This window comes from Cavia porcellus, unplaced genomic scaffold (genome assembly GCF_034190915.1).
Source record: "Cavia porcellus strain 051 isolate PalLab524CR breed Dunkin Hartley unplaced genomic scaffold, mCavPor4.1 scaffold_6, whole genome shotgun sequence".
Taxonomy (NCBI): Eukaryota; Metazoa; Chordata; class Mammalia; order Rodentia; family Caviidae; genus Cavia; species Cavia porcellus.
Window position 1 is genome coordinate 79570292 of NW_026947489.1, and position 26776 is coordinate 79597067.

The following is a 26776-nucleotide window of genomic DNA, read 5'->3' on the forward strand; positions in this document are numbered from 1 at the left end:
TTAATTTTCTTGGTCTTTATTTTGGATTCATGTTCACAAGACAATTGTGTAAGTATGTGTGTACTGAGACTGAATGTGCTTTTGTATATCAATTGACAGCATTTACTTCTCATTTTAAAACTTAGAAAAACACTCCACTCTTGGTTAACTTGTTAATGGATTTCCTGAAAACTCAGTTCCTCTATTAAATATCAGAAAGTTTAGCTTTATATACAATTAGCTTTATAAGCATTTCCCTTGGTCTTTATTCTGGATTCATAGTCACAAGTCAAATGTGTATTGTTGTGCATGACGTTGCACACCTGTGATCCTAGCACTGGGGAGGCTGAGGCAGGAGGATCACTGGAAGTCTGAGGCCATCCTGGGCTACACAGTGAGTTCAAAGCCAGCCTGAACAACATAATGAGACCTTGTCTCAAAGCAAACAAACTAACGAAAAGCAAGACAAATGTGTGCACATTGAATTCATTGTTTTTTAAAAATTTTATTTTTGCAAATACTGAAGATTAAACTCAGTCTTTGCACTGTCTGTATTCTAGCACCTATCTGCTTTTTTTTTTTTTCTTGATACTGGGAATTGAACCCAGAACCTTTCTACTGAGCAATATCCCTAGTCCTCTTTACTTTTAATTTTGGGACCTGTCTTGTTAACATGTTACACTGCCCAGGCAACTTCTGTCTCAGCCTCTTAGAGGGCTGGAATTATAGGTGTACATCACCAGGCCCACTTTCTTTTTTTTTAACTTTTTTTTTAAATTGGTACCGGGAATTGAACTCACAACCGCCTGCTTTCAAGGCAGGTGCTTATGCCGCTGAGCTAAATCCCCAGCCCACCAGGCCCACTTCAATTTTTTTATTTTTAAAATTTTCTTGTGGTGTTGATATTAAAACTGGGGCCTCTTGTATACTAGGAAAATACTAGGAAAGTACTGTACCACTGAACTCCCCCCCCCACCTATTCCTTTTTTTTTTTTTTTTTTAACAAAAGAAATAAGTGTGTAATGTACAGAAAGAGAAAATAGCAAAAAAGAGCAGAGAAATTTCTCGGCTACTCAGAAATATCTGCAAATATAAATATTTAAAAGTTTACAAAAAGACAAAAAAAAAAAAAAAAAAAAAAAAAAAAAAGCCAGGCGTGGTGGCTCACACCTGTCATCCCAGCACTTAGGAGTCTGGGGCAGAAGCATCATTTCGAGTGAGACCAGCCTAGGCTACAAAGGAATAGGTGTGGGGGGGGGGGAAGAGTTCAGTGGCACAAAGTAAGCTCAAGGCCAGCCTGAATTGCATAGAAAGATCCTGTCTCAAAAAGATAAAAAAATTTTTAAAAAAGTTTAGCTTTATATGTTAGATTTCTGTTGCTGGACAAAATACTCAAAATAAACTATTTATTTATTTATTGGGGGGGGGGGCGTACGGGGAATTGATCTCAGGACCTCATGCTTGCCAGGCAGGTGCTGTGAAGGATAAACAATTTAAAAAGAGGGAAGATTTCTTTTCGTTCAAAGTCTCAAAGGTTTCAGTCCATGGTCCCTTGGTGCTGGCATATTGGGCCTGTGGTGAAGCAGAACATCATGGCGAGGTTTGTGGGTGGAGCAAAGCGGCTCACTTCGTGGAGCCACAAAGCACAACCGGGTAAAGGAGGAAAGGCATTTGAGAGGGGGCAATATCCCCTTCCATTGCGCCTCGTGACCTAATTTCCTTTCCCTAGACCCAATCTCCAAAGGTTCAGCCGCCTACTACTAATGTTACAGGTGGTGACCAAGTCTTAACACATGAGCTGTGAAAGATACTGAAGATCTAAACCATAACATATATAAATTAGCGGCACTAACATTTAAGGTCTAGTTCCATTTATTGACGTTATAAGCACTGTACTAAGCAACTTTATTTCCATTATTTTATTTAAGCTTTACTTAACCTTGAGAATTAGTTTCTAATTTTACCCTAAGTTTTCAGAACAGTAGAGGAAAGCTTAGAGAGTTAAGCAATCTGGTCCAGAAGACAGTCGATCTTAGTTCAATCTAACTACAAAATTTATGTTCATACCACTTTGTTATACTTTCTCTGTTTTTTCCCATAATACTGTTTTTGATAAAAGCAAATGTCATTAGAAAAAACTTTCATATTCAGAAAAGTCATCATATTCTAGTTATTAAAAGAGTAACCTAATTTATCTATACCTCTGTACAATTTCTTTGAACTTTTTTTTGAAGTTAGTGTCTCCAGGCAAAATTTTAAGATCTAAAAGAAATATACATGAATAAAATTCTTTTCCTATGAAATAAAAGAGTGGATGTTAGCAATGATTTGCCTCATTGCAAAACTGGAACTATCATCAGAGGGCTGATGTCCATTTACATAAAACTACACAGTACCATTTCTGATTAAATGTCTATAACAGCTGAGCATGGTGGCGCATGCCTATGATCCCAGTATTCCGAAGGCTGAGGCAGGAAGATTGCTGCAAGTTTGACACCAGCCTGGGCTACAAAGTGAGTTCAAGGCCAGCCTGAACTGCATAGCAAGACCCTGTCTCAAAAAGACAAAAAAAAAAAAAAAAAAAAAAAAAGTCTGTAACATTGTAGTCAATTGTTACAGTTGAAAAAATAAAAATTTTCAGCTATATAAGATTTTATTATAATGGAATGAAAGGACGGTCTGAAAAGAAAGAGCAAAAAATATGATCATGGAATGATAAGAGTGGAAATAAAGTTGTAGGTTATTCAGTCTATCCCCTATACTTTGGAGATGAGAAAACTGAGTTGTCATCCAGTGTTAAAGGATTTTTTTTTTTTTTTGAGACCAGGCCTCATATGTAGTTCAGTCTGTCATTTAACTTTTTTTTTTCATTGAACTTATTATACACCCCAGGCTAAGCTCAAACCATGATGATCGCCTGCTTCACTCTCTCCAGTATTGGGGTTCCTGGCACACACCACCATATCCACTTTTAAAGGTTTTTATATTTCTTAAATAATCATAGTTTCCAAAGTCTATGATTAAAAGTATGGGAAAAAGTGTCTCACTTGGTAATTGAGACAGTACTACAAATACATTAAACATGTTTCAAAACTATGTAAATATGAAAAATAAAAATAAAAATCCAAATAAAGATATAATAGCTGGTACATAAAAAGTGCTCAAATAAATATTTCCAAATGAACAAATGAATGAAAAGGTTTTATTGCTTTCATTTTGTAAGTTCCCTCACTGTCACTGAATTTGTATTTTATATGCCGTCATATTCTATGAATATAATTTGTGACTTTGTTTTTTGTGCTTGAGTTACAGTGTCAGTACTTTTTTCTACACTGTTATAATCTAACCATAATCTTTAAAATGCTATAAACCTTTTATAACTTTTAAAGTATCTATTGAAGTTACAACGCCTCTGAACCAGATTCCAAAATGACCACTAACATTTTTTTTTCTTTTTTTTTTTTGTCTTTTTCGTTTTTATCGGTACCAGGGATCGAACTCACAACTGCCTGCTTACAAGGCAGGCGCTTATGCCGCTGAGCTAAATCCCCAGCCCCACATTTTTTTTTCTTGTCTTTTTCCTTTTTATTGGTACTGGGGATTGAACTCACGACTGCCGGCTTGCAAGGCAGGCGCTTATGCCACTGAGCTAAATCCCAGCTCCCTGACCACTAATATTTTAACAGAACTAGATTGAGGTTTAGGACAGCCTGGGCTACAAAGTGAGTTCAAGTCCTACCTGAACTGCATAGTGACAGCCCTCTCAAAACACAAACAAAAACTAGACACTATCTTTATGGTGGTTCTGATGTAGCTTGAATGTTTCTTAGAGGTTTATTAAAATTTTAGGAATACATATCACATTTTGATAGTGTTAGAAATACTTTTATGGGGCTGGAGATTTGGTTTAGTGGTATAGGCACCTGCAGGACAAGTACAAGGTCATGATTTCATCCCTGGTACCAAAAAAAAAACCAAACCAAACAAAAACCCTTTTATGGGCTGGAGAGATAGCTTTCTAGTAGAGCCCTTGTATAATATGTTCAAGGCCCTAGAGTGGCCTTCCACTAACACACATGCACACATCAAAACAACAATAAAGGGGCTGGGAATTTAGCTCAGCGGCATAAGCGCCTGCCTGCCTTGCAAGTGTGTGCTCGTGAATTCGATCCCTGGTACCGATAAAAAAAGCAAAAGACCAAAAAAACAAAAACAAAAACAAAAAAACCCCAAAACAACAACAATAAAAACTTTTACCTAGCTGGACTTGGATTCTAGTTCAACCTCCACTACAAACTTAATGGCTTCTAAATTATAGGCAGGTCTTTTATTTATCTCTCCCCTTCCCCATTGGGAAACTGAACTAGGGCCTTCACACAGAATCATACACTCAGGCCTTTAAAACATTTTTTATTTTAAATAAAGTCTCTTTAATTTGTTCAGGCTAGGTTCAAACTTGCAATTCTCCTGCTTCAGCCTCCTAAAGTGCTGAGATTACAGAGAGGTACCATCATGCCTGACTACAAGCAAGTCTTTCTTTGGTCCTCAAATTCCGTATTTGTAGAATGTGCTTATTATCTAACTCAAAGAACTTATCTATATTCAAAAAATGAAGATAAGATACTTGGTACAGTTTCCAACATTAAGTAAATACCCAGTAAGTATGAACTACTATGATTATAATGATAGTTAAAAAATTTAGAACATTAACTTAACATAAATAATTTAAACTCCTGTCCATTATAACTTCCCTCATTGACTGTAGGTAGACTACTGTGTAAAATGAATTTCAAAAGAATGTGCATATTAAGTTTTTTTCTTTTTTGTACTGGGATTTAGGACCTTTCACTTGCCAGGTAAGTTTTTTTCTTTTTTGTACTGGGATTTAGGACCTTTCGCTTGCCAGGTAAGTGCTGTGCCACTGAGCTAAATCCCCAGCCCTTGGTGTAGTTTTCTGAGAAGTCTAGATACTTGGAAAAATTGCTTGAACCCAAGAAATTGAGGTGGGGCAACATCTCATTAAATAAAAAAATTTCATTTTGAAAACTAATACTTTTAGAGTTAGGAATGTAGCTCAGTAGAACTACGTACCCACTTTTTTTTTTTTTTTTTGGTCTTTATCCTTTTTATCGGTTACCAAGGATCGAACTCACGACTGCCTGCTTGCAGGGCAGGCGCTTATGCCGCTGAGCTAAACCCCAGCCCCGTACCCACTTCTTTTTAAAATTTTTAATTTTGATATAAGGTAGAACACTTGACTATCATGTGTAAGGCCATAGGTTTGATCATTGGCATGGGAAAAATACATTTAAAAAGTTTTTATCAGGAAAGTAATAACTATATCACAGAACATTTGGAAAAAAGAGAAAGGAACCTATAATTTCACCGTACTTATGCTGTATTTCCTTCTTACATTTTTTCCCTACTTAAGTTTTTTGTTTGTTTAAATCAATGTCTCACTAAATTGCCTGAACTGGACTAGGCTCAAACTCGTAATTCTCCTGCCTTGGTCTCCCAGAGTGCTGGGATTACAGGTTAAGGACTCTATTTTATAAAAATATGCTTGAAACAAGTAGAATCAATTATTTTTCTTTTACAGAGGTTCAGTATCATGGCATTATTGTAATGCTGTATTTAAAATGCACAGCAAGTGTCAGGAATATTTTACCTATAATTATTTCAGAAAAATCAAATAAAAAGGTATGATGTGTTTTACTGCTGTATTCCATTCTTCTAAAAATTTGTGATTTTCAAGGTTATGAGTTTAGCACAAATAGAATTTAATATTCTGCATTTTTCTGACATTATATCACAAGCCCCTCTCCATACTGTTACATACAAGAAAGGCAGCATTCATAGTAACTAGATTTAGTTTCTTTAATTCAATACGACTGTAAGAAAACTAAGGCAGGTTGAGGTATGATGAGTGAAGAGCACAGAGTATTTAGATTATGTATAACTACAATATAGAAAATTTAGACACAAAGAACCCAGGAATTCTAACCTTTCCACCAAATGTGTAAGTTAACAACCAAAAAAAGTATTAACATAACCCTACGTTGTATATATATTTGTTTTTTCTTACTGATTGGAAAGTGATGAGATAATGTTCAACAGCAAAGACGCCTCTATATGATATTATTATTGGGGTTTTAGCTCTCAAAATTGGGTAAATTACCCCCAAAGTTTTAGAACTTAACAAGGCATTACAGATCTTCACTTTATAGAAGGAGTCAAGGTCTGGTTACAGTTTTTTCTAGAGTCAGTGGCATTTGCTGCTGGAAACAAGCTTTTATGCTTTAAATATGCTTTTGCCTTGACATTCATTAATTTGAGAGCACAGCCTTTTACTTTTAAGCTTCTTTGCTCCTTTAATATTGTCCTGCAACAGGAATTCAAGTCACATTTTGAAAACTGTACAGAATAGATGGAAGAAGCGATCTACATATCCATTGCTGAATAAACAAAATATGGTTCACACAGGCACATATACAATGGAATATTATTCAGTCTTAAAAAGTAAAGTTCTTATACATGCTATAATATGAATGAATCTTGAAGACGTTATGCTAAATGAAGCAGGCCAGTCACAAAAATACAAATATTGTATGATTTCACTAATATAAGGTACCTGGAAAAGTCAAATTGGTAGAGAGAAAAGGGAATGCAGGGAGGGTTGAAAGGGGGGTTATTGTTTAATGGACATGAAATTTTTTTTTATACTTTTTTTTTTTGTCTTTTTTCATTTTTTTGTTTTTTTATCGGTACCAGGGATCAAACTCAGGACCATACACTTGCAAGGCAGGCGCTTATGCCGCTGAGCTAAATCCCGAGCCCACAAAATTTGTTTTGCAAGATGAAAAAGTTCCGGAGATGGGCAGTGGCAACGCCTGCAGAGAAATATAAATGTACTTAATGCCTCTGAACCATATGCTTAAAAATGGTTATGGTAAATTTTGTTATTATAATTTTAAAATTTTTCTCATCTCAGCAGTGGTAGAAAACAATAATTTTAAAATTTCCTCAATATCACATATATTGAGAAAAGTGCATTATATGTATATATTGTTTAACAAATTATAAAGCAAACATATGATCACATCTAGCTCAAGAAATAATATAGTAACAGTGTATCCTTGTGTCCCTCATCACAATCCTCTTCTTCCTTCCTGGGTAACCACCATTATGTCTTTAACATTTATTTTAAAAATCAGACTGTGATATGACATGCAGGGTAAGTGAAACGACACCACAAAATATATTTCTTTAAATCCAATATTTTTTGTAAGTGCAAGAAAATCTTAAAAACTTTTAAAGTCTTCTTTCTAGCCTTTCTTCTCTTGAAACTTCATATTCTAAGACCTATTTTGGTCCACAGTTGACCTCACCTGCAAGAGTTTAATTAAAAAAAATCTTCAGTGAGGATTTTCATTCCTTCCTCTCTCCCTTGCCTCCAACTACAAAGAAACAATGATTTAAACCCTTTGTGCCCTTTTAGAAAATTACACAGATAGCCCATTGTGGAACCCTATAATCCCTTCGTGGAAAGGAAGAGATTAGCATATGAATACAAAGCAAAATGAATCCAGAATACAAAACGATCTACTGAATTGTGAAGCTCTTGTATTCTTAAAAATGTATTTATTTCCTGTTTTTGTATTGCCCCTTTAGTGGTCCCAGGTTAAGGGAATTGAGCTTCTCTTCTGGTTACCCGGAAAAGGATTTAAAAAAAAGAAAAGAAAAGAAAAGAAAAAGGCAACAGATTCTTCTAGGAGGTGCAAAACCAACAGACGGCTCCTAGCGCCAATGGAATCTGCTACACTCGACCTGAGCTTGCTTGTCGGCGAGGAGTGTAGAAAGTGCTGTTCGCAGACTGCGTGGTGAAGGAGAGAAAGCGACAGAACAGAGAGCCATAGTGCTGACGTTGAAGGCCCAGCCCTGTGAGGTTGCACAGGGTAAGTGGCGTTGGCCAAGAGGCAGTGGCGAAGTGGAAGGAAAGAGGATTTGGGCTAGGGGCGGAGCCTGCGGCACAGCGTGGCTTCTGATTGCTGGAACGCAGCTGCCAATCTCGCAGAATCGCTCGGTTAACCAGTGCGCTGGCGAGACGCGCTCAGATATACTGAGCGAGCCCGGAGAAGCAGTCTCAGATCCTGACGGTGCAGCAGCCCGCAGCCTCAGCTAGGGAGTCCAAGCCGCTTTCAATGGAGGAGAAGCCCGGCCAGCCTCAGCCTCAGCACCATCACAGCCACCACCATCCGCACCACCACCCTCAGCAGCCGCAGCAGCAGTCGCATCATCACCACCATTATTATTTCTACAACCATACCCACAACCACCACCACCACCACCATCACCAGCAGCCTCACCAATACCTGCAGCATGGAGCCGAGGGCAGCCCCAAGGCCCAGCCAAAGCCGCTGAAACATGAGCAGAAACACACCCTCCAGCAGCACCAGGAAACGCCGAAGAAGAAAACAGGTCTGGGAGGAGGCCGGGTGGGGGAAGGGGATTGGGGGTGGGGGACGAGGCGATGGGGGTGGGGCTAGATCTGAAAAGCGCGGACGGGGTCGGAGTGTGTGTGTGTCCCTCGGGCCTGGGGATGCCCCCTTCCATTCTTCCCGGAGCTTGTCCAGGGCACCAGTGGCTGCAGCGCCCGCCTTCCCTTGGGCATGGGAGAGGCCAAGCCGGGCCAGCGTGACCTTCCCGGCCCCCGCCTCGGCCGGAGGGAGACCCGCGGGCTGGGCCTTGAAGTCCGGCCGCGATCACGCCTTCTCGCTCACCTTCCTGCGGCCTTGGAGTTACCGTAATTTGGATTTCTTGAAATTGGGTGATCCTGCCTTCCTCAAAAAAAAAAATAATAATAATAACCTCTCGAGGTGTAACTCGGAAAGGCCCCGCGAACCCCGGCGCGGGCCGGGTCGCGCGCCCCTTGCAGGCGGCCAGGTGGGCCGCGCCGGGGAAGCGCCCTCCTCGCCCGCTACCCCCAGCCCACCTGTGGCCCTCGGCTTCCCCTTTGAGGTGGGCGGCTCGGACCCTCCGCCTGTGGGGTGGTTCCCCCCCCCAAAGGCCTGTTTCGGGCGCCGGACCCCGCAGTCCGTCCCAGCGACTTTCCCTGAGGCCGGCGCCCCGGGCCCGCTCCCCCCAGAGCCGGCGCGGCTGGAATGTTCTCTCCTCCTCGCGGGGCCGCTTCCTGTCCGCCATGTTGGAAGCCGATTCCTGTCACAGACTCTGGCCCACTGAGGAGCGGAGGGGGAAGGGTGGCGAGGGGCCGGCGGCGCGGCGGGTGACCGACCCGGGGCCCCCGCCTGCCGTCCTTCGCCCCCGGCACCCGGAGGGCGCCGCCTTCCCTCCGGCCGCGGGCCGCCCCTCCCCCCGGGCCTGCCGGGTTGTGTAACCCGGTGGCGGCCGCGCGGCCCCGGGCGGGTCCCTGGGGTGAGGGGCGGGGGCGGTTGGGGTGGGGGAGGGAAGCGGCCACGAGGGGAGCGGCCTGCGCCGGGCCTCGCGCGCCGGCGGCCTCGTTTCCCGCTCCCGGGTGCGGCGGGAGGCGCGGGCGGGCTGGGCGGGGAGCCGGGCTCCCGGCGGAGCTGAGGGGGAAGGCCCCGGGCAGGCGGGCTGGGGGGGCGGCGGGGGGATTCATTTGGGGTAGAGGCGGTGCCTGAGGCCGGGTGGGGTACCCAGCGGGAACCAGGCTCCCGGTCACGAGTTTCTCTGCCACAGGATCCTCATATCCTGCCAGGTCTGCTCACGACTCCGCCTGAGGCTTTCACTCGGGCCTTCTCCCTCTAGCAGCTTTTCTCTAACCGGGAGGAGACCCCCACACCTAGCTCCGTCTGCCTCCCTACTCCACACTTAACCGTGTCTGCCGGGCTTGGGTAATGCCAGGGCGGAGAATGGATTAAACAGATGTCTGATTGGATAAGGAATAGGGAATTTTTTGACCCCTCTTTCTCGTCACTAAGGGTGAACTCTGAAGTGGCTCCTCCATGAGGTTGGATCGTTACTGTCTTGTCTTGAACGACGCTTTTTTTCCGTGTTAAATGGAATTTTTTGCTTTTTAAACACTTGGTGTTAACAAACGTTAAATTAGAGGTAGAAATCATGTGAGGAACAATATTTGAGAACTCAGTTTAAAAGTTCATAGCCTCACAGATTTTAAAAACTAAGGGTCCTTTGTAAGTTGAGAAATAAAGGGAACGGTAAGAATGTTTATACAAGCAGTTACTGAGAGTTGGAGAAAGACTTGCAGAGTTACTATAAGATTGAAATTCGATTGTCACATTTTCCATTTTGAGATTATATGGTATGCAGTAGAAGTGAGCACATGGGTTAAGTGTTTTAATCAAAAGGATTTGGAGCAGCCTAACTTTATTGCCTTTTTGAAACAAGGTTTCACTGTGCAGTTCAGATTGGCCTTGAACTTACTTTGTGGCTCAGGCAGGCCTCTTAACTCAGGGCGGTCCTCCTGCCTCGGCCTCCCAATTGCTGAGGATTACAGGCTTGTGCCATCACATGCGGCTCCAAGAGCAGTTTAACTATTAACTCTACGTGGTTTTAACAAGTTTTTCAGAAACCAGAAAATGTTACCTGCTTGTTTGAAATACAAAGCAATAGTATTTTCAGGTTTGAAAATTGTAATTTATTAAATCGAGTTAATGTTTTCCTGCAGGACTCCTCTCACCGTATAGCAGCAGCCTCTGAATCACTCAAAGTGGGATCCCTCAAAAGTGTTATCCTCGAGTAAAGAATAAGGAATCTAGGTTTAGCAATTTTCAGAGAATTTTATCAATTTGGGATTAGTATTTTGTGTATCTTGTTCACACAGTAGTGTTGCTTCAATGTGTACAATGTTAGTAACTAAAAAGCTTTAGAATAATTTTGGAATGTATTGTACTATGTAAAGACTGGCTCTTAACGACCCATTACACACAAACCTGTAAGAGCTGTTTTTCTTTATCCAGAAGAGGGCGCAAGAGAAGATCGAATGTTTTGAGTAATTTCAGTTTCTAACGCAAAAGCTAGATTTATTGGGGCTCAAATTTGCTCAGTCCATTTGAAATAGGGTTAGCATGATAGCCCTAAATAACAAATCAATAGGAATTCTTTATTTCAGTAATTCTGTATTTGTATTTTTCTTAAATACCTAAGCTTTATAAAGAAATTTTCTGGCAGAGAAAATTTTTATACTTTTTTTTTTTTTTTTGTCTTTTTGAGACTATGCAGTTCAGGCTGGCCTTGAGCTCACTTTGTAGCCCAGGCTGGTCTCGAACTGGCAGCCATCCTCCTGTCTCAGCCTCCCGAGTGCTGAGATTACAGGCGTGAGCCACCAACGCCCGGCTAATTTTTATACTTTTTACAAAGTTGTCATGGGAAATTTTTTTATGTAGTTAAATGAGAAACTTGTTACAAACATGGTGGAATATAGTGGATTTTTGAACCTTTTTACTGGTGATTTCTTATATCTTAGCCATTTAATAGTCTTAGAAATTCTGGTTCACTTGGAAGTCTGCTATAGTTGAACTTGGTTTGGACCTAAATTGTGTGTGTGTAAAATTGCCCACCTTTGAGATGCAGAGCGTTGTGACTGGCAGTCCTGTAGTAGAGGGCATAAACATCGATTTAACCTGTTAATTTACTGGCATGTTAAGTGGTATAGGGGTCTTTGGACCTTTGTTTGAAAAGGGTTGGTTTGTATTTGTTAAAAATGCTGAGTCTGGACTTAGGAATTTCCTGCTTTTCTAAAGAGTTCTTTAGAATACTCCTAAGCAGTAATCTTCCACTTACTGTTTCATAGTTGGGGTTTGTGCAGGATACTATGCTTGAGTTTTTTGAGACAGTCTGGCTGCAAACTCAGTCCTGCCTCAGCTGCCCAGAATACAGCTAGAATTACGGGCATGTGCCACCATACCTGGTTATCGTTTAATTTTTCCACCAAAAGTTTTATTTGATAGCTGTCATATAACTTATTTAGCCAAACATGGAAGTGAAATGCTATTGAATTTTATGCATTTTGTGCTTATTTGGGGGATGATTATGATCTTGAGTATGATTATGTCTTTTTGTTTGGGGTTTTTTTTTTTGATCATACAGAAGAAAATGTCTTTATTTTAAATATTCTCACCATTTTCTTTGATGTAGAATGAGTGACTTAAATTTTAGTAAGTATTGTTGTGAATCTTCCCAGGTTGTTCACATTGGGTTATTTCAGAATAATGATTCTCAACTTTAAAACAAAAAACAGCTTCATTATCCTACTATTATTGCTGTTAAAATTAAGGAACTGCACAGGGCATGGTGTCTGCAGTCCGAGCAGTCAGCAGGCCTGTGGTAAGAGGGTTGCCATGAGTTCACCTGCACTACATATATAGAGTTCAAGACTAGCCTGGATTACCCAGCAAGACCTGTCTCAGAACAGCAACTTGGGGAAGAGGGTGAAAGAACTTTTGATGGGAGTTACTGATTAATACTTAACATATAGGAAACTAAAATTGAGAAAATTCTTTTAGATATATACAAAGACATGTCTTTTAGCTTTCACAGCCCAAATACCTAAAAAGCATTGAAGTGGCAAATGTGAATAATTTAGTATTTTATCCATGTACTCTAAAAACTGCTTTAAATGAATATACATAGTGTGCATCTGTTTTTAATGACTTGACCTCAGGATGTTTTTGTGAACTTTTAATGGAAAGGTGTAGATAATTAATAACACGTTGTACTTGTGAGGGGATGGGGAAAGTTGTTCAACCAATTAAATCACCTGTGGTAATAACTGTTATTAATTTAATGGTTTAAATCTGATTGTATCTGAATAACCATGACATTTTTTAAGTTAAATTCCTTTCTTTGGAGTTTGGTTGTGTATATTTTCCCATTGCATCTTTTGAGTTATGTAGTGTTGGTGATAGGAAACTTTGGGTCTTGGATAGCCTGAAGTTCAGAATTCTAATTCTTACTACTTTGTGGTCTGGACAAGTTACTTTATCTGAGAGTCTGTTTACCCAAATACATTCTACAGAATCAAACTTTTCTTTTTTTTATGCAATGCTTGGCAATAAAGAGGATCTCTTGCATGCTAGGCAAGAGGTATTGTACCAACTGAGCTACACGACCCTGAAACATGTCCCTTTTTCCCCTTCCAGTTCTCTTAACATAGGCAAATGCTGTGCTACTAAGTTGTGTCAGCTTTAACTTTTACTATTTCTTCTCTATAAGTAACACTTGGTTTTTGCTTGAGGGTAGTTCTGTAAACTATAAAGAAAATTTTGTAATGGCCTTGTGGGAATGGTGAGTAGATTGATTCTGTTGAGCAATATTAGGGCTTTCTGATTAAAGGTCTTGTCTGTGATCTCACACTGTTTTGTTTTGTTTTGTTTTTTTGGTACTGGGGATCAAACTCACAATCCACGATCTTGCACTTACCAGGCAAGCACTTGAACCATTGAGCTAAATCCCTGGCCCAGATCTCAAACTGGTTTGAATTGTGGCTCAGTTCCACCTTTTTTGCTTAGCAGTAGTAGGTTCCATTTTCTAATCTGTAAAATGTCTTGTAAGTGTGAAATAATAACTAAAGCTACAGCTCAGCATAGTGTCATACAGTAAATAAACCATTCTTAAATACTAAGTTCTAGTGTAATTTAAGTGTTGTTAGTTTTAAAGTGTTCTTTTTGTTCTTCCCTCAGGTTATGGTGAAATAAATGGTAATGCTGGAGAAAGAGAAATATCTTTAAAGAGCCTGGGTTCTGATGAAGCTACAAACCCTATTTCCAGGGTCCTCAATGGCAACCAGCAAGTTGTAGATGCTGCTCTGAAGCAGACTCTGAAGGCTGGCACCTTTGGGAAGACAGGAATTAAAACCAAGAATTTCATTCAGAAAAACAGTATGGACAAAAAGAATGGGAAGTCTTATGAAAATAAATCTGGAGAAAACCAGTCTGTAGATAAGACTGATACTGTAGCAATTCCAAATGGTGTTGTGACAAATAATGCAGGCTATATTACTAATGGTTATATGGGCAAGGGCGCAGATAATGATGGTAGTGGCTCAGAAAGTGGATATACCACTCCTAAAAAAAGGAAAGCTAGGCGCAATAGTGCAAAGGGTTGTGAAAACCTTAATTTAGTCCAGGACAAAATAATGCAACAAGAGACTAGTGTCCCACCCTTAAAACAGGGACTTGAAACTTTCAAACCTGACTATAGTGAACAAAAGGGAAATCGAGTAGATGGTTCAAAGCCCATTTGGAAGTATGAAACTGGACCTGGAGGAACAACTCGAGGAAAACCTGCTGTGGGTGATACACTTCGTAAAAATTCAGATATTAAACCTGGTGTGAACAGCAAGAAGTTTGATGATCGGCCCAAAGGAAAGCATGCCTCAGCTGTTGCCTCCAAAGAGGACTCATGGACCCTATTTAAACCACCTCCAGTTTTTCCAGTGGACAATAGCAGTGCTAAAATAGTTCCTAAAATAAGTTATGCAAGCAAAGTTAAGGAAAACCTCAACAAAACTATACAGAACTCTTCTGTGTCACCATCTTCATCTTCATCCTCTTCATCATCTACTGGCGAAACTCAGACCCAGTCTTCAAGTCGATTATCCCAGGTCCCTATGTCAGCGCTGAAATCTGTTACTTCTGCCAACTTTTCTAATGGGCCTGTTTTAGCAGGAACTGATTCAAGCATGTATCCTCCAGGTGGTCAGACACTGCTAACTACTGCTGCTAATACTCTAACACCCATATCTTCTGGAACTGATTCAGTTCTCCAGGACATGAGTCTAACTTCAGCAGCTGTTGAACAAATTAAATCTAGCCTTTTTATCTATCCTTCAAATATGCAAAGTGTGCTGTTGAGTACAGCACAAGTGGATCTGCCCTCTCAGACAGATCAGCAAAACCTGGGGGATATCTTCCAGAATCAATGGGGTTTATCATTTATAAATGATCCCAGTGCTGGCCCTGAGACTGTTATTGGGAAGTCATCAGATCATAAAGCAATGGAGGTGACATTTCAAGGAGAATATCCTGCCACTTTGGTTTCACAGGGTGCTGAAATAATCCCCTCAGGAACTGAGCATCCTGTGTTTCCTAAGGCTTATGAGTTGGAGAAACGGACTAGTCCTCAAGTTCTGGGTAGCATTCTAAAACCTGGGACTACTAGTGAGAGTGGAGCCTTATCCTTGGAACCCAGTCATATAGGTGACCTGCAAAAAGCAGACACCAATAGTCAAGGTGCTTTAGTGTTTCTCTCAAAGGACTATGAGATAGAAAATCAAAATCCTCTGGCCTCTCCTACGAACACTTTGTTAGGCTCCGCCAAAGAACAGAGACACCAGAGAGGCCTAGAAAGGAATGATAGCTGGGGTTCTTTTGACCCAAGGGCTGCTATTGTATATCACACTAAAGGTAAACTCATTTCTTTCCTATACAAAAATTCTGACTGATCAATTTATATATTGTTTATAATGAGTAAATTTTGAATATTGTACATCTTTAAGAATTTTAGAGCTTAGTTTTGAGAACGACTGGGTAAGCATCTGGCATCAAACCGTTAATTCAGGATCTTTGGAAATAGTATTGTTTTAGAAGGAATGTTCACTTTTCTAATTTAAAACATTTTTATATAGATATAATTTACATTTTGTCTGGTTAAAGCATAGAGATATATGAGTAGGGAAGGGACTTTCTTAAAAGGATGATCATATATTTGCTTTGAACACTTAAAATGAGTTGATATTCTTCAAGTAGATAATTCTTTGCTTCTTAAATCACAAATGCTTTATTTGTGAAGCATCTAGTAGTTCAGTGTGCTTAAAGTGAGTAGGAACTGTTTTGAGGAGGGTCTGAAAAAGGTCCAATTATTGTATAAGAAAGAATAATGGGTATTGAATGGTACCTAGGATGTAATTTAAATAAACTACAATGGTAAGCATGGCAAGCACATTTACAGAGAAACAGACTTCTGGTCAAAGTCCATGTAAAAGGGAGCCTACTGATGCAATGGTAAGCACTTAGGCTGAGGCAAGAAGATTACTTGAGTGCAGTCTATAGAACATATCAAGACTGTCTTAATTGGAAGTGGGGGAAAAAAACCTGTAAGTTTCATCCTAATAGCTTTTTGTAGACTCTGACCAAGAAACAGTTGGCTGAATGGCATAACTAGTTTCTAAATACTTAAGGAGTAAATAATGTAGGTGAATGATTTTGCTTAGGAGAACAGTAACTCCCTCATCTGTCCTTCCTAATAGGAACACCCTTTTTAGTGAATGACTTGAACTGCAGGAGCTGGGAAGCATGACAGATTGTAGGGGATGAGGTAATTATTTTATTCTCCTTGGAGGAGATCATTGCTTAGAGATCTATAGCAAAGCTATTTGTGACTTCTAAGCACAAATTTACCTAATTTTCATACCTTGTCTGCCAGCTGGAAGACACTTGAGTATTAACAAACATGTTTTTGTATATTTTTTCTCTTGTTTTTTTTGCGGGGGGTACCAGAGATTGAACTCAAGACCTGGCGCTTGCCGGGCAGGTACTTATGCAACTGCTTTGAAAAATGGGAAAAGAAGGGCTGAAGATTTAGCTCAGTTTCTCAAGCACCTGTGTGGCAAGTGAAGGTGGCGAGTTCAATCCCTAGTACCATGGGTGGGAGGAGGGGGAGTGGGGACGGCGACTGACTAAATTTATGAAAGTTAAAGAGTAAGCATCCTGGCAGATAAGGTCTGTCTTCCATTCCAGCTCTTGTTTTTGGAAGTTAACACAGGAGCTGGATGTTACTAGCAAAGCAGGGCCCTGAAAAAAGTTTTTAGTGTCTTTAAGATACGTTTGATGATACATAAGTGGGTATTAGTGATTTTTTTTTTTTTTTTTTTGGTACTGGGGATCAATCTCGTTACCTCACGCTTGCCAGCCAACTTATTGCCACTGAGCTAAATCTTTAACTTCCCCAGTAATTTATTTTTTTATGTACGCTTCCAGACCTTTTTTAAAAAGTAGGAATAGTGTTGTATTTATTTCTAGTTATTTTGTATACATTTGCCTTGTAAACGGGCAAAGTAAAGTAAATATGAAATTAATGGTTGAAGTAAATGAAATACCTCTGCATGATAGTTATGATGACTCTGCTGGTATTACGAAAAGTTCGTTTTATTTTAATTTAGCACAGTGCATTAATTTCAGTTTGTAGTTGAACATTACTGAAATGAATCACATGAGTATGACTGGTATTTACCCCCTTAAACAGTAAATAATATTTAGCTCAATTAGATTTCTGTAGGACAAAGTCTTTGAATTTCTGCCAAATGTTGATTGATCCACCTGCTTTCTGCTGAGTGAATTTTTCTTTTAAAGTTTTCTTAAACGTTACAAGAGGTGTGTAGTAGTCAGTTGGATTTATTGGAGTATTAAGAGCACCTGTATTTTATTAGTTTAATGTTCCTGAGTGTTCAACTTTTGGCTTCCCTCAGCCACATTGAACAGGAATTGTCTTGAGTTGCATATAAAATATATGTCAATTTTTATAAGCAACTATTTAAAATTTTTGAATAACAAAAGAAGGTAACATAAACTAGGTACAGGAAGCACAGTAGCCTTTCTGTATACAGTATCTCACTGTCACCTATGTAGCTGCCCTTGAGCTCTTGGTATTGAGTCATAACATTGCTAAAACTCATACAGTGTTAAAAGTTTACCATTTAGTAGGGCCACATTCCTAGCTGACCATAACCTTTAACCCTGTGAGCCATGGGCTGAGCAAATCTAGATATTCACTGTAACATTCAGTAGTAATTTACTGAGTTGAAGTTTAGAGTTGGGAGTTCTGTGCATTTTTCCTCTTTCAGAGTAGAATCCTTAGCTCAGTGTTGTACTATGATCAATCCCCAGTAGTAAAAGATTTAAAAACAGAACAAAACAAAAAGGCTTTTTAGTAATTTGGAAGTAGTATGTAGAAAAGTGTTTCGTTAGTTTAGTAGGAAAGGGGCTGCACTGGATTGCTGGTTTTTTTTGGGGGGGGGGTTAGGGTTTAGCATTAGTTAATTTTGCATCATTCAGTTCTGTAGATTTTTAAAAAATTAAATATTTGCAGGAAAAGAAAGTAAAACATAAAGGACTAGTGGAAATGCTAGTTCTTTGAATTTTTCTTTGATATATACTGTACTATTAACTTTACTGAAGAACTTTGGGTTGAAGGTACCTCACTGATAGACCACTTGCATACCATTAGAAGCACTGCTTTCCATCTACAACACTACAAAAACTTTTTATCTTTTTTTTTTTAAGGCTTACTGTGTTGCCTAGGTGTGCCTTGATGTGCTAGGCTCAAACAATCCTGCTTTAGCTTGGCTATACAAGCTGTACCAGGCATGATGGTGTACCATACCACTCAGGAGTCTGAAGCACAGGGACTACTGAGTTTGAGGTCAATTTCAACATAGTGACATCTTGTCTCAAAATATATCATCATCTTTTTTTTAAAGCTTTCCCACCTTTATAGGTTTTTGGTTAGGAGGGTTCCAGACCTTTTTTTCTGTAAATTGTGGTAAAATACATCATTATCAGCCATTTTTAAGCATAAAGTTCAGTGGTCTATTTTTGGTTTTTTGTTTCATTTTTGAGATAGGATCTTGGCTATACTTTAGGCTGGCCTCAAAGTCAGTGATCTTCCTGTCTTAGCCTCCCAGTGCACCACCATGCCAAGTTCAGTATCTTAATAATTGTTTTTTAATCACCCTCCGCCTCATTTCTCCACACTGTATTTTGATGCTGGGGATTGAACCCAAGGACTTCTGTATGCTAAGCACAAACTCCATGGTGGAGCATTTTCAGCCCCTACTATTTCTTAGTGACTATTTCCTATAAGCAAAATGTCCTGAAGATTCATTCCTATTGGTAGTAGATGACAGAATTTCATTCCTTTTTAATCCATGTATTTCTGTGTCACATTTCTTTATCCATTTATTTAGAATGAACATTTGGGTTGCTTCCATATTTTAGCTCTCATCAATACAGTAATGCTGTGCAAACATGGGTGTAGAAATGTTATTTTAAGGCCTTGCTTTCAGTTACTTGGGGGTTTATATCCAGAATTAGAATAACCATTAATAGACTAATTCTAAGTTTTTGAGGAATTGTACTGTTTTCCGTTGTACCACCAGCTGTATAAGAGTTCAGATTTTTCTACATCCTTGCTCCAATACATGTTTTCTAGTTCTTTGTTTTTTCCTCCCTTTTTTTTTTTTTTTTTGATTGTTGCTATCCTCATAAATAGTGGTATCTTTGTTTTTTGAGACAAAGTCATGATAAGTTGTCCAGATTGGCCTCTAACTTGCAATTTTTTGTTGCCTTAGCCTCTAGACTTCAGATACATATCACCACTTCTGATTGTGGTTGTATTTTTGATCTTGAGATTTAGGAGTTCTCTGTGTGTCCTGGATATTTTGTTTTCAGATATGATTTCCAAATATTTTCTCGCATTCTTTGGATTGTCCCTTTTTTCCTTAGCAGTAGTGGGCATTAAAGATATATAAAGCTACATTCTAGCCCATTTTTTATTTTGAAACTGTCTTGCTAAGTTGCCTAGGGTGAGCTAAAATTGAGATCCTTTTATCCAGTTGACAATACCTTTGTAGCTTATCTTTTTTTTCTTTTGTTGCCTGTGCTTCGGTGTTGAAATTGCAGTATCATATTTCACTAGTCAATATTTTGCAGTTGTTTTGGTGCTAGGAATTGAAGCCAGGGCTTTGTACAGATAAACAGATACTAAACAGATACTCTACCACTGAACTAAACCCCCAGTACTATATTTTTTAGTGTATTAGGATGATAGCTGTTAGTGTACATACCCAGGAAATACAGTAATTGTGTCGTTGAGGTACTTGAGATGCATATTTTAGTGAATTCTCTTTAAATTATCTTCAAAGGCCTTTGGAGGTGAACCTTTGATTTTGAAACTATCCAGTACAGTAGTCACTTTGAAACAAAATCCTGTGAAAATAAGAGGGTGATAGGAGTTGTATGTTTGGTTGAAATGCACATTTTAAAATGTGTTAGTATATCATGCCCAACTAATCTTTCATTGAATTACATTAAGCGTTCAGAATGCTGACATTTTGTAATACTCATTAAAAAGTAATCTTGTATGGGCAACTTGGACTTCATACGAAGGAAGGGGAACATGAAAGCAATCTTAGTGCATGAAAATAGTTAAAGACCAATTGTAAAAAGTTTTTAATAGCCAGGGATTTAGCTCAGCGGCATAAATGCCTGCCTGGCAAGCACGAGGTCATGAGGTTGATTTCCCAGTACCAAAAAAAAGAGTTTTTAATATTTTGTAAAATGTGTATAGTACAGATGTTAGGTCAATAACCCATTTGTGCTGACTTGTACCATTGCAGTGCAGACTGCTTTGCCAGTAAGATGTATGAATTAGTGCCTGATAGTGAATGGGTTAAGATGATAGCACTACAGATAGATAGTTAAAAGCCCTAAATGAAACACTGTAGAGGAGCAGTAATGTAAAAAGTTCTGTTGTCCTTTTTCTTTCATCTTCAAAGGTACTTTTTTTTTTTTTTTTTTTTTGGTACTGGGGATTGAACTCATGACCTTGGTCTTGGTAGGCACTTACGCCACTGAGGTAAATCCCCAGCCGCAAAGGTACCTTTTCTATAGATAGGAAGGTTACTAGAAGTATTTCCCTGGGGATGGGGATTTAGCTCAGTGGCATAAGCACCTGCTTGGCAAGCACAGGATTGTGAGTTCAATCTCTGGTACCAAAGATTGTTTCTCCACAGGTGGTATAGACAGTTTGATTCACTAGACAAGGGCTAGACCTAAGAATAAAAAGAATGACCTCACTATTGGCTCTGTTTGTCCACCACAGGTAGAAACAATAGCCCTGAGTACTTTCCTTAACTTTTTTTCCCTTTGCTTTACCACTTGTATACTTATTTCTCTGCCATAGTTTCCTTTTGAAGAGCTTAAGTAGAGGAGAAAATAATGCACAGGTGGATAAGACAAGATTGTAAATATCATAAGGATAAAATAACTAGAGGATTTCAGTAGAGCAGTGGTGATGAACGTATGGCATGGGTAAGTACAGAGTATTTTTTTATGGAGCATTTAAGCTGAGCTGTAAAGGATGGTAGAGATATTTAACTTCTAAGAAGTTAGAAGACTGACTGTGGCATAGCTCAGTAATAGAGACACTGCATCCAGGCCACTGGAAAAAATGGTGCCCAGGGTGCTGCTATATGCACCTACAGTCCTGGCTATTATGTGGGAGGCTCAGTAGGATTGTCCTGCACAACATACTGAGAACCTGTCTTAAGGAAAAGGAAAAAAGTGGGAAAAAGGAAAAAAAAAATGGTAAAATTGAAAAATACAGGAAATGAAGCAGTTTGGATATGGTGAAGAAATAAAAGGAAGATAGATTGGTGCCAGATTGTGGAGGTTTTTAAATTTTAGCCTGGAGGGCAGAAGTTCTCAAATCTTACAAAGGTGGGTTGATGGGTAGGTAGGTTAGGCCCACAGAAAACATGCTTTCTAATGCTGTTTTCCCAGCATTTAGGCAAATCATGAATCATTTTAATTCTTGAGTTTCCTAATTTTGTAAAATAAGGATAACAGCCATTATTTTATCTGTCAAGTTAAACTTAAATGCTTTAAAAACTGAGTTGATATTAAATAGTCTTAATGATGTAATCAGATAGATTAAAGTAACAATTTACAGGTAGATTGGAAATTGAACATTATAATAAGTCAGTGTATGAAACTAACAAGGACTATGCAGTTAACCTCTGAACAAAATGGGTTTGGACTATAGAGGTCTACTTACATGGGAGATTTTTTTTTTTCAAATTTGCAAAAACTGCAGCAAAGTGGGGGAAATGGTATGGAAAGAGTATAGCGTAGGGATGGAGTATTTGCCACCATGTACAAAGTGCTGGGTTTTATCCCAACCCTATCTCCCCCAAAAAAGCCCTAGGTGCATAAGATTGACTATAGATAATAGTCTACTTTATCATTTGCTTCCAGAAATTCACACAAATCTTACCAAAAACTAGCACCAAAATGGACACATACAGGATATACATGGTACCATGCACATGAAAGAAAAATATAAAGGTGCAGTATTAAATGACAAGTATATAATTAGCATATTCTATACTGTACTATTAAGTTAATTGGCACATATCAGGTGAGGAGAGGGAGTTCATCAGTGCTAATCTCACTGTTCAAGGGTCAGCTGTACAGTTTGGACACAGATTGACCTTTTTTTCTTTTAAGATGGTATCACTGTGGTTCGTGCTAGCCTTGAACTTGTGGTAGTCTTCCTGCCTCAACTTCCTGAGTGCTGGGGTCACAGGATTTATTTTTTTGTTACCAGGGATTTAACTCACAACCTCGCACTTAGCAGGCAAGCAGGTGCTTGTACCACTGAGCTAACCTACGCCAGCCCCTCACAGAAGGATTTAAATGTTAAATTTCACACAGTTTACTGATGTATTTTCTTGAAGTTGAGCTATGAAAGCTGTTGAAATTCTAAATAGTGATCTTACTAAAGCATACCTGCAAATGTAGCCGTTTAATAAAAGGGTTTTAGCTCTGGTTGAATTTCCTAGTTTGGGAAAGAAAAGGTCCTTGTTTTTCTCTGTGTTATAGGACATACAAGTATAGGAATGGATATAACAAATGATTTCTAACCTAATGTGAAAACCCTCATGACTTGCTGCTAGATTTAGCATCCATACTGGCTGCTTGACTTCTAATGCCTGCTTTGTGTGCAGTCATAATGAATTCAGCTTAGTAGTAGTTTGAAATGTCAGAAAAGTAACTACCTATCCTAATAAAGTATAGAAATTTGCATAACTAGTAGGAAAAACAAAAATTACCTATTAACATCACAGTTCTAGCATTTTTATCCCAAGAATTTTATAAAGGAACCAAGTTAGAAAAAGTCAAAGAAGAGAACAATAACAAAATTAACTAGTGTATTTAGAAGTGGTCCAGACAGTTAAGGGTATTTATTCTGATTGGTTTTTAGCTTCAAGCTGAGAATGTGGGATTGAAATTGATACCAAGGAAGTTTGTTAAGTGTCTGCTGGTAACTGACTACATTAAAGTTACTGATTTTTTTTTTTTTTTTTTTTTTTTTTTTGTAAAAGAATAGGCAGGTATATGGTAGACTGGTTAAGAAAAAAGAAATCAGAATAGTAAAACATGGTAGAGGCAACAGTCATAAAAAGATGAGTAAATCTGGGTTAGAGAAAGGACAATTTGTTTACTGTGACACAGTCTTTGAATTTAAAGGAATTTGATGTAAGGTAGTTGAAAGGGTTGGAGGATATAAGTGTTAAATTGTTGGGGATTCTCAGATGTGGGAATCAGCTTGTTTGCCTTATATTTGACTTGTTTCCGTGTTTATGAGGGGGCTTTTATGTATTGTTTTTTTTTTTTTTTTTTTTTTTTTAATTGGTACCAAGGATCAAACTCATGACCACACGCTTGCAAGGCAGGCGCTTATGCCACTAAGCTAAATCCCCAGCACTATTGAGGTCTTAATTTAGATACTATTTTGTGGTGCTGGTGATCAAATCCAGGGCCTTTGAACTGGCAAACCTTTTTTTAAAATTTTGAGACTAATTTGCTAAGTCACTTCTGGCCTCCTGTCTCAGCCTCCCAGTGTTGGGATTACAGGCATGCATGACCATGCTCAGTTTAAACGTTCAGTTGTAAAATGTTCAGTTGTAATGTAAAACGAAGTTTAAAGTTGGTTTTGGCCCTTTTCAGTCTTCCTTTTGAGAGGTTTTAGAAATTTAAGTGCAGAATCCATTTGATTGGAATATACAAAATTGTTTTTTGAAAATACACTTTTTGAAGGTGGGATGCTACACTCCAGAATAGTCTGTACTTAATCTATTTATTTTGTTACTGTGAATTGAACTCAAGCCTGCACACTTGTTTATATTGTTTCCCGTCCAGTTTATAAGTAGTGCATTGAGATCAGTACCAAACATTGTGGGAAGAAGCCATAAATAGACAGAGGGGCCCAGGCTAAAAGGGAAACATACATGGAAATAATTACATTACTGGTACAGTTGCTCTGTAGAAAACTAGTAAAATGGTAGTGTAGTCGATAAGATTAGGAGAAAGTGAGAAAAGGGTACAAAAAGAAGTTTAAGTTTCCCTGTAGTGTAGGTGGACAAAGATCCCTGTAGTGTAGTGTAGGTGGACAAAGATTGAATATGGACAGCCATTTAGTTTGTAACTAGAAAAGTAAATAGTAGGAGTTACAATCCTTTAACTTGGTCATTTTATTTGTTGCTGTCAGTACTGTGTCCAGTGCTAGAAATAAATTTTAAAGATACACACAGATGTGCTTTCAGAGCTACATGAACATTCTTACAGGCAAGAGAATACAATGAAATGTTTAATGTGGTCACTTTTAGTTTAAATGCTTTCAGAGGAACAAATGATAGTGTATTAGCAATGCTTCCCATGGAGCCAGTTATTGGAAACCCCTGAAATTGGTTCCAATCTCTTGCTTGGGTTATGGCACATGGTGGGAAAGGAAAGAAAGACTAAGACAGAAGCTCTTGTAATTGCTTAGCAAGGATCTGGGACTACCAGTTGTTCTCTAGGAGCAAAAGGTTCTGAATCTCCAGCTAGCAAGCATTTTATTAGCCAATACAGGGGAGGACATAAGAGTGTTGATTCCATAGAGGCAATAAAAAATGGGTAAGATTAACATCATAAAGGGAAAAAGCCAAAATCCGTCCACACACCTGGGTGCTAATCTCATGGACCAAGAGGAAAGTGATTTCCATATTTCAAAACCAGCCCAGGAGGTAGGCAGGACTTACAAAGGAGAGCCTAGGACCTTCTATGTCAGTTAATAATTTATGGTCCCCAATTGTAGTAGCCATGGAAAATAAATCTTAGGAAGGTGGACATGATAAAGTCACTTGTAACCTCAGCATTCTGGGAAGCTAAGCAGAGAAGTTATGTGAGTTCTGGGCAACTTAGCAAAAAAGTGTTTAACTGAAATGTTAGTATAGAAATATTTGTAAGATAGTACTGTTGGACCTTTGGACATACGAGAAAAGGTGATAGATGACTACTATTGGCAAAATCAAACATCCCATCCTTCTTTCCTTTGATTTTTTTTTTTTTTTTTTTGGACAGGGTCTCTATGCAGTTCAGGCTGGCCTTGAACTCACTTTGTAGCCTAGGCTGGTCTCAGCTTCCCGAGTGCTGAGATTAGGCATCAGCCACCACGCCCAGCTCCTTTAAATTTCTTTGACTTTACTTCTGTTTTGTACATGTTTAATGTAACTTTCCTGGTATATTCTGTTGGTCAGTTGTTGATGTTCATTGAATCCCATTTTGCATGCTACACAAACTTTGCTGAGTAATCTCATCCAATTCGATTAGTTTATTAAGTGTCAATGCTTAACTATTATTTTGTATTGAGATCACATTGTCAGCCTCACCATTCTAATTCTGTACCTTTGGAAGTTGAATTCCTTCTCTAAGACCTTCTCTCTTTCTGCATTCTTTCAAGTGAGTTACACTAACCCAGTTTATAATGTGTGGATAGTGTTTTAAATAGCTCCCCCCTCTTTACCACCTTTGATACAGCTATCCTTATCTACTTTGTGCTAACTTTTTTTCTTACAGTCCTGGGGATGGAACTGTGGAGCACTCATTGAGCTGCATTCCTGGCCCTTTTAAAAATTTTATTTTTTATGTTTTGAGACTAGCCCTTGTTAAGATGTCTCAGCTGGCTTTGAACTTTGGTTCTCCTGCCTTACCGGCCTCCTGAACAGCTGAGATTTCAGGTGTGCACCACCATTTCTGGCTTATTTTCACATTTATTGGACTATCTCTGATGTTACTTAATTCTCTTTATTAAACTGTTAGAGAAATCATTAATATTTAAGTATAATAACCTTCAATTTCTTCTGTGCCTTCCCTTCATCTATCTAATAAACTTACCCAAAATAGTGTTCTTCCTCTAAATCTTTCATTCTTAGTGACAACTTAGTGTGTTAAACAACCACATAAGTTAAGTGTTTTAGGCCTTGTAAATTCTAGGGTCTTTGTGCCTTGCTGTGTTATAATAAAACTTAATTTGCAAAAATAGGGTAATGGGTAGAATCCAAGTTTGCCAATTCATGACTCCTCTGGCACACCTTGTTTGATAACACCAATCTTTGTTTATGCTTTTACTTTAGAACCTATCTTACCAACAAAGTGTCTAGACTAACCGCATAATGGGTACCCTTTTTTTTTCCTTTTTCTTTCTTTTTCCCTTCTTTGTTCACTTTTCCTTTTCTCTTTTGCTAAGAATCAAATCTGAGGCCTGTTCTCTGAATACAGCCTCAGCCTTTTTATTTTTTTGAGACAGGATCCCAGAAAATTTCCAAGGCTGGCCTCAAATTTAAAATCCTACCTCAGGCTCCCAAATAGGTGGATTGTTTCTATGTGCCACCATGGCTGGCCCTAAAAGTTTGAGCCAGAAAAATTTCATACTGGATGGTAGTAGTCTGATGAATTACAAAATCTTAGCAAAATTGCCTACTTTTGATTTTCCTAGCAGAAACCTTTACTTACATTACCTGCATTGGCCCTCTGGTCATTTCAAGTAACTTTGTATAATTGGTTGCTATGATCCCGCTTCAAAAGAAAATAGGCAAGTTAAACATTTGACTTATAAGGGTGTGAAGAGGGTAGTCTTAAAAAAAATGAATTCTGCAACCTTATATTATTAGCGTTTCTTGAGGTAGTTAAAATGTTAT

General features: G+C 38.8%; 1 protein-coding gene across 2 annotated transcripts in view; it reads left to right on the forward strand.

Annotated features, from left to right (window-relative positions):
- Nucleotides 1-7650: 7650 nt before the first annotated feature.
- Nufip2 (nuclear FMR1 interacting protein 2) overlaps nt 7651-26776 on the forward strand; it is a 30919-nt gene continuing 11793 nt past the window's right edge. Inside the window, exons 1-3 of one of the 2 annotated variants that reach the window (XM_063251129.1) lie at nt 7651-8457; nt 13659-15383; nt 16226-23459. In XM_063251129.1, the coding sequence (XP_063107199.1) occupies nt 8181-8457; nt 13659-15383; nt 16226-16275 (2052 nt within the window). In that variant the 5' untranslated portion in view covers nt 7651-8180 and the 3' untranslated portion in view covers nt 16276-23459. Of the gene's footprint in view, nt 8458-13658; nt 15384-16225; nt 23460-26776 lie in introns of those variants that run through there. The other variant, XM_005003562.4, reaches the window with a different exon arrangement.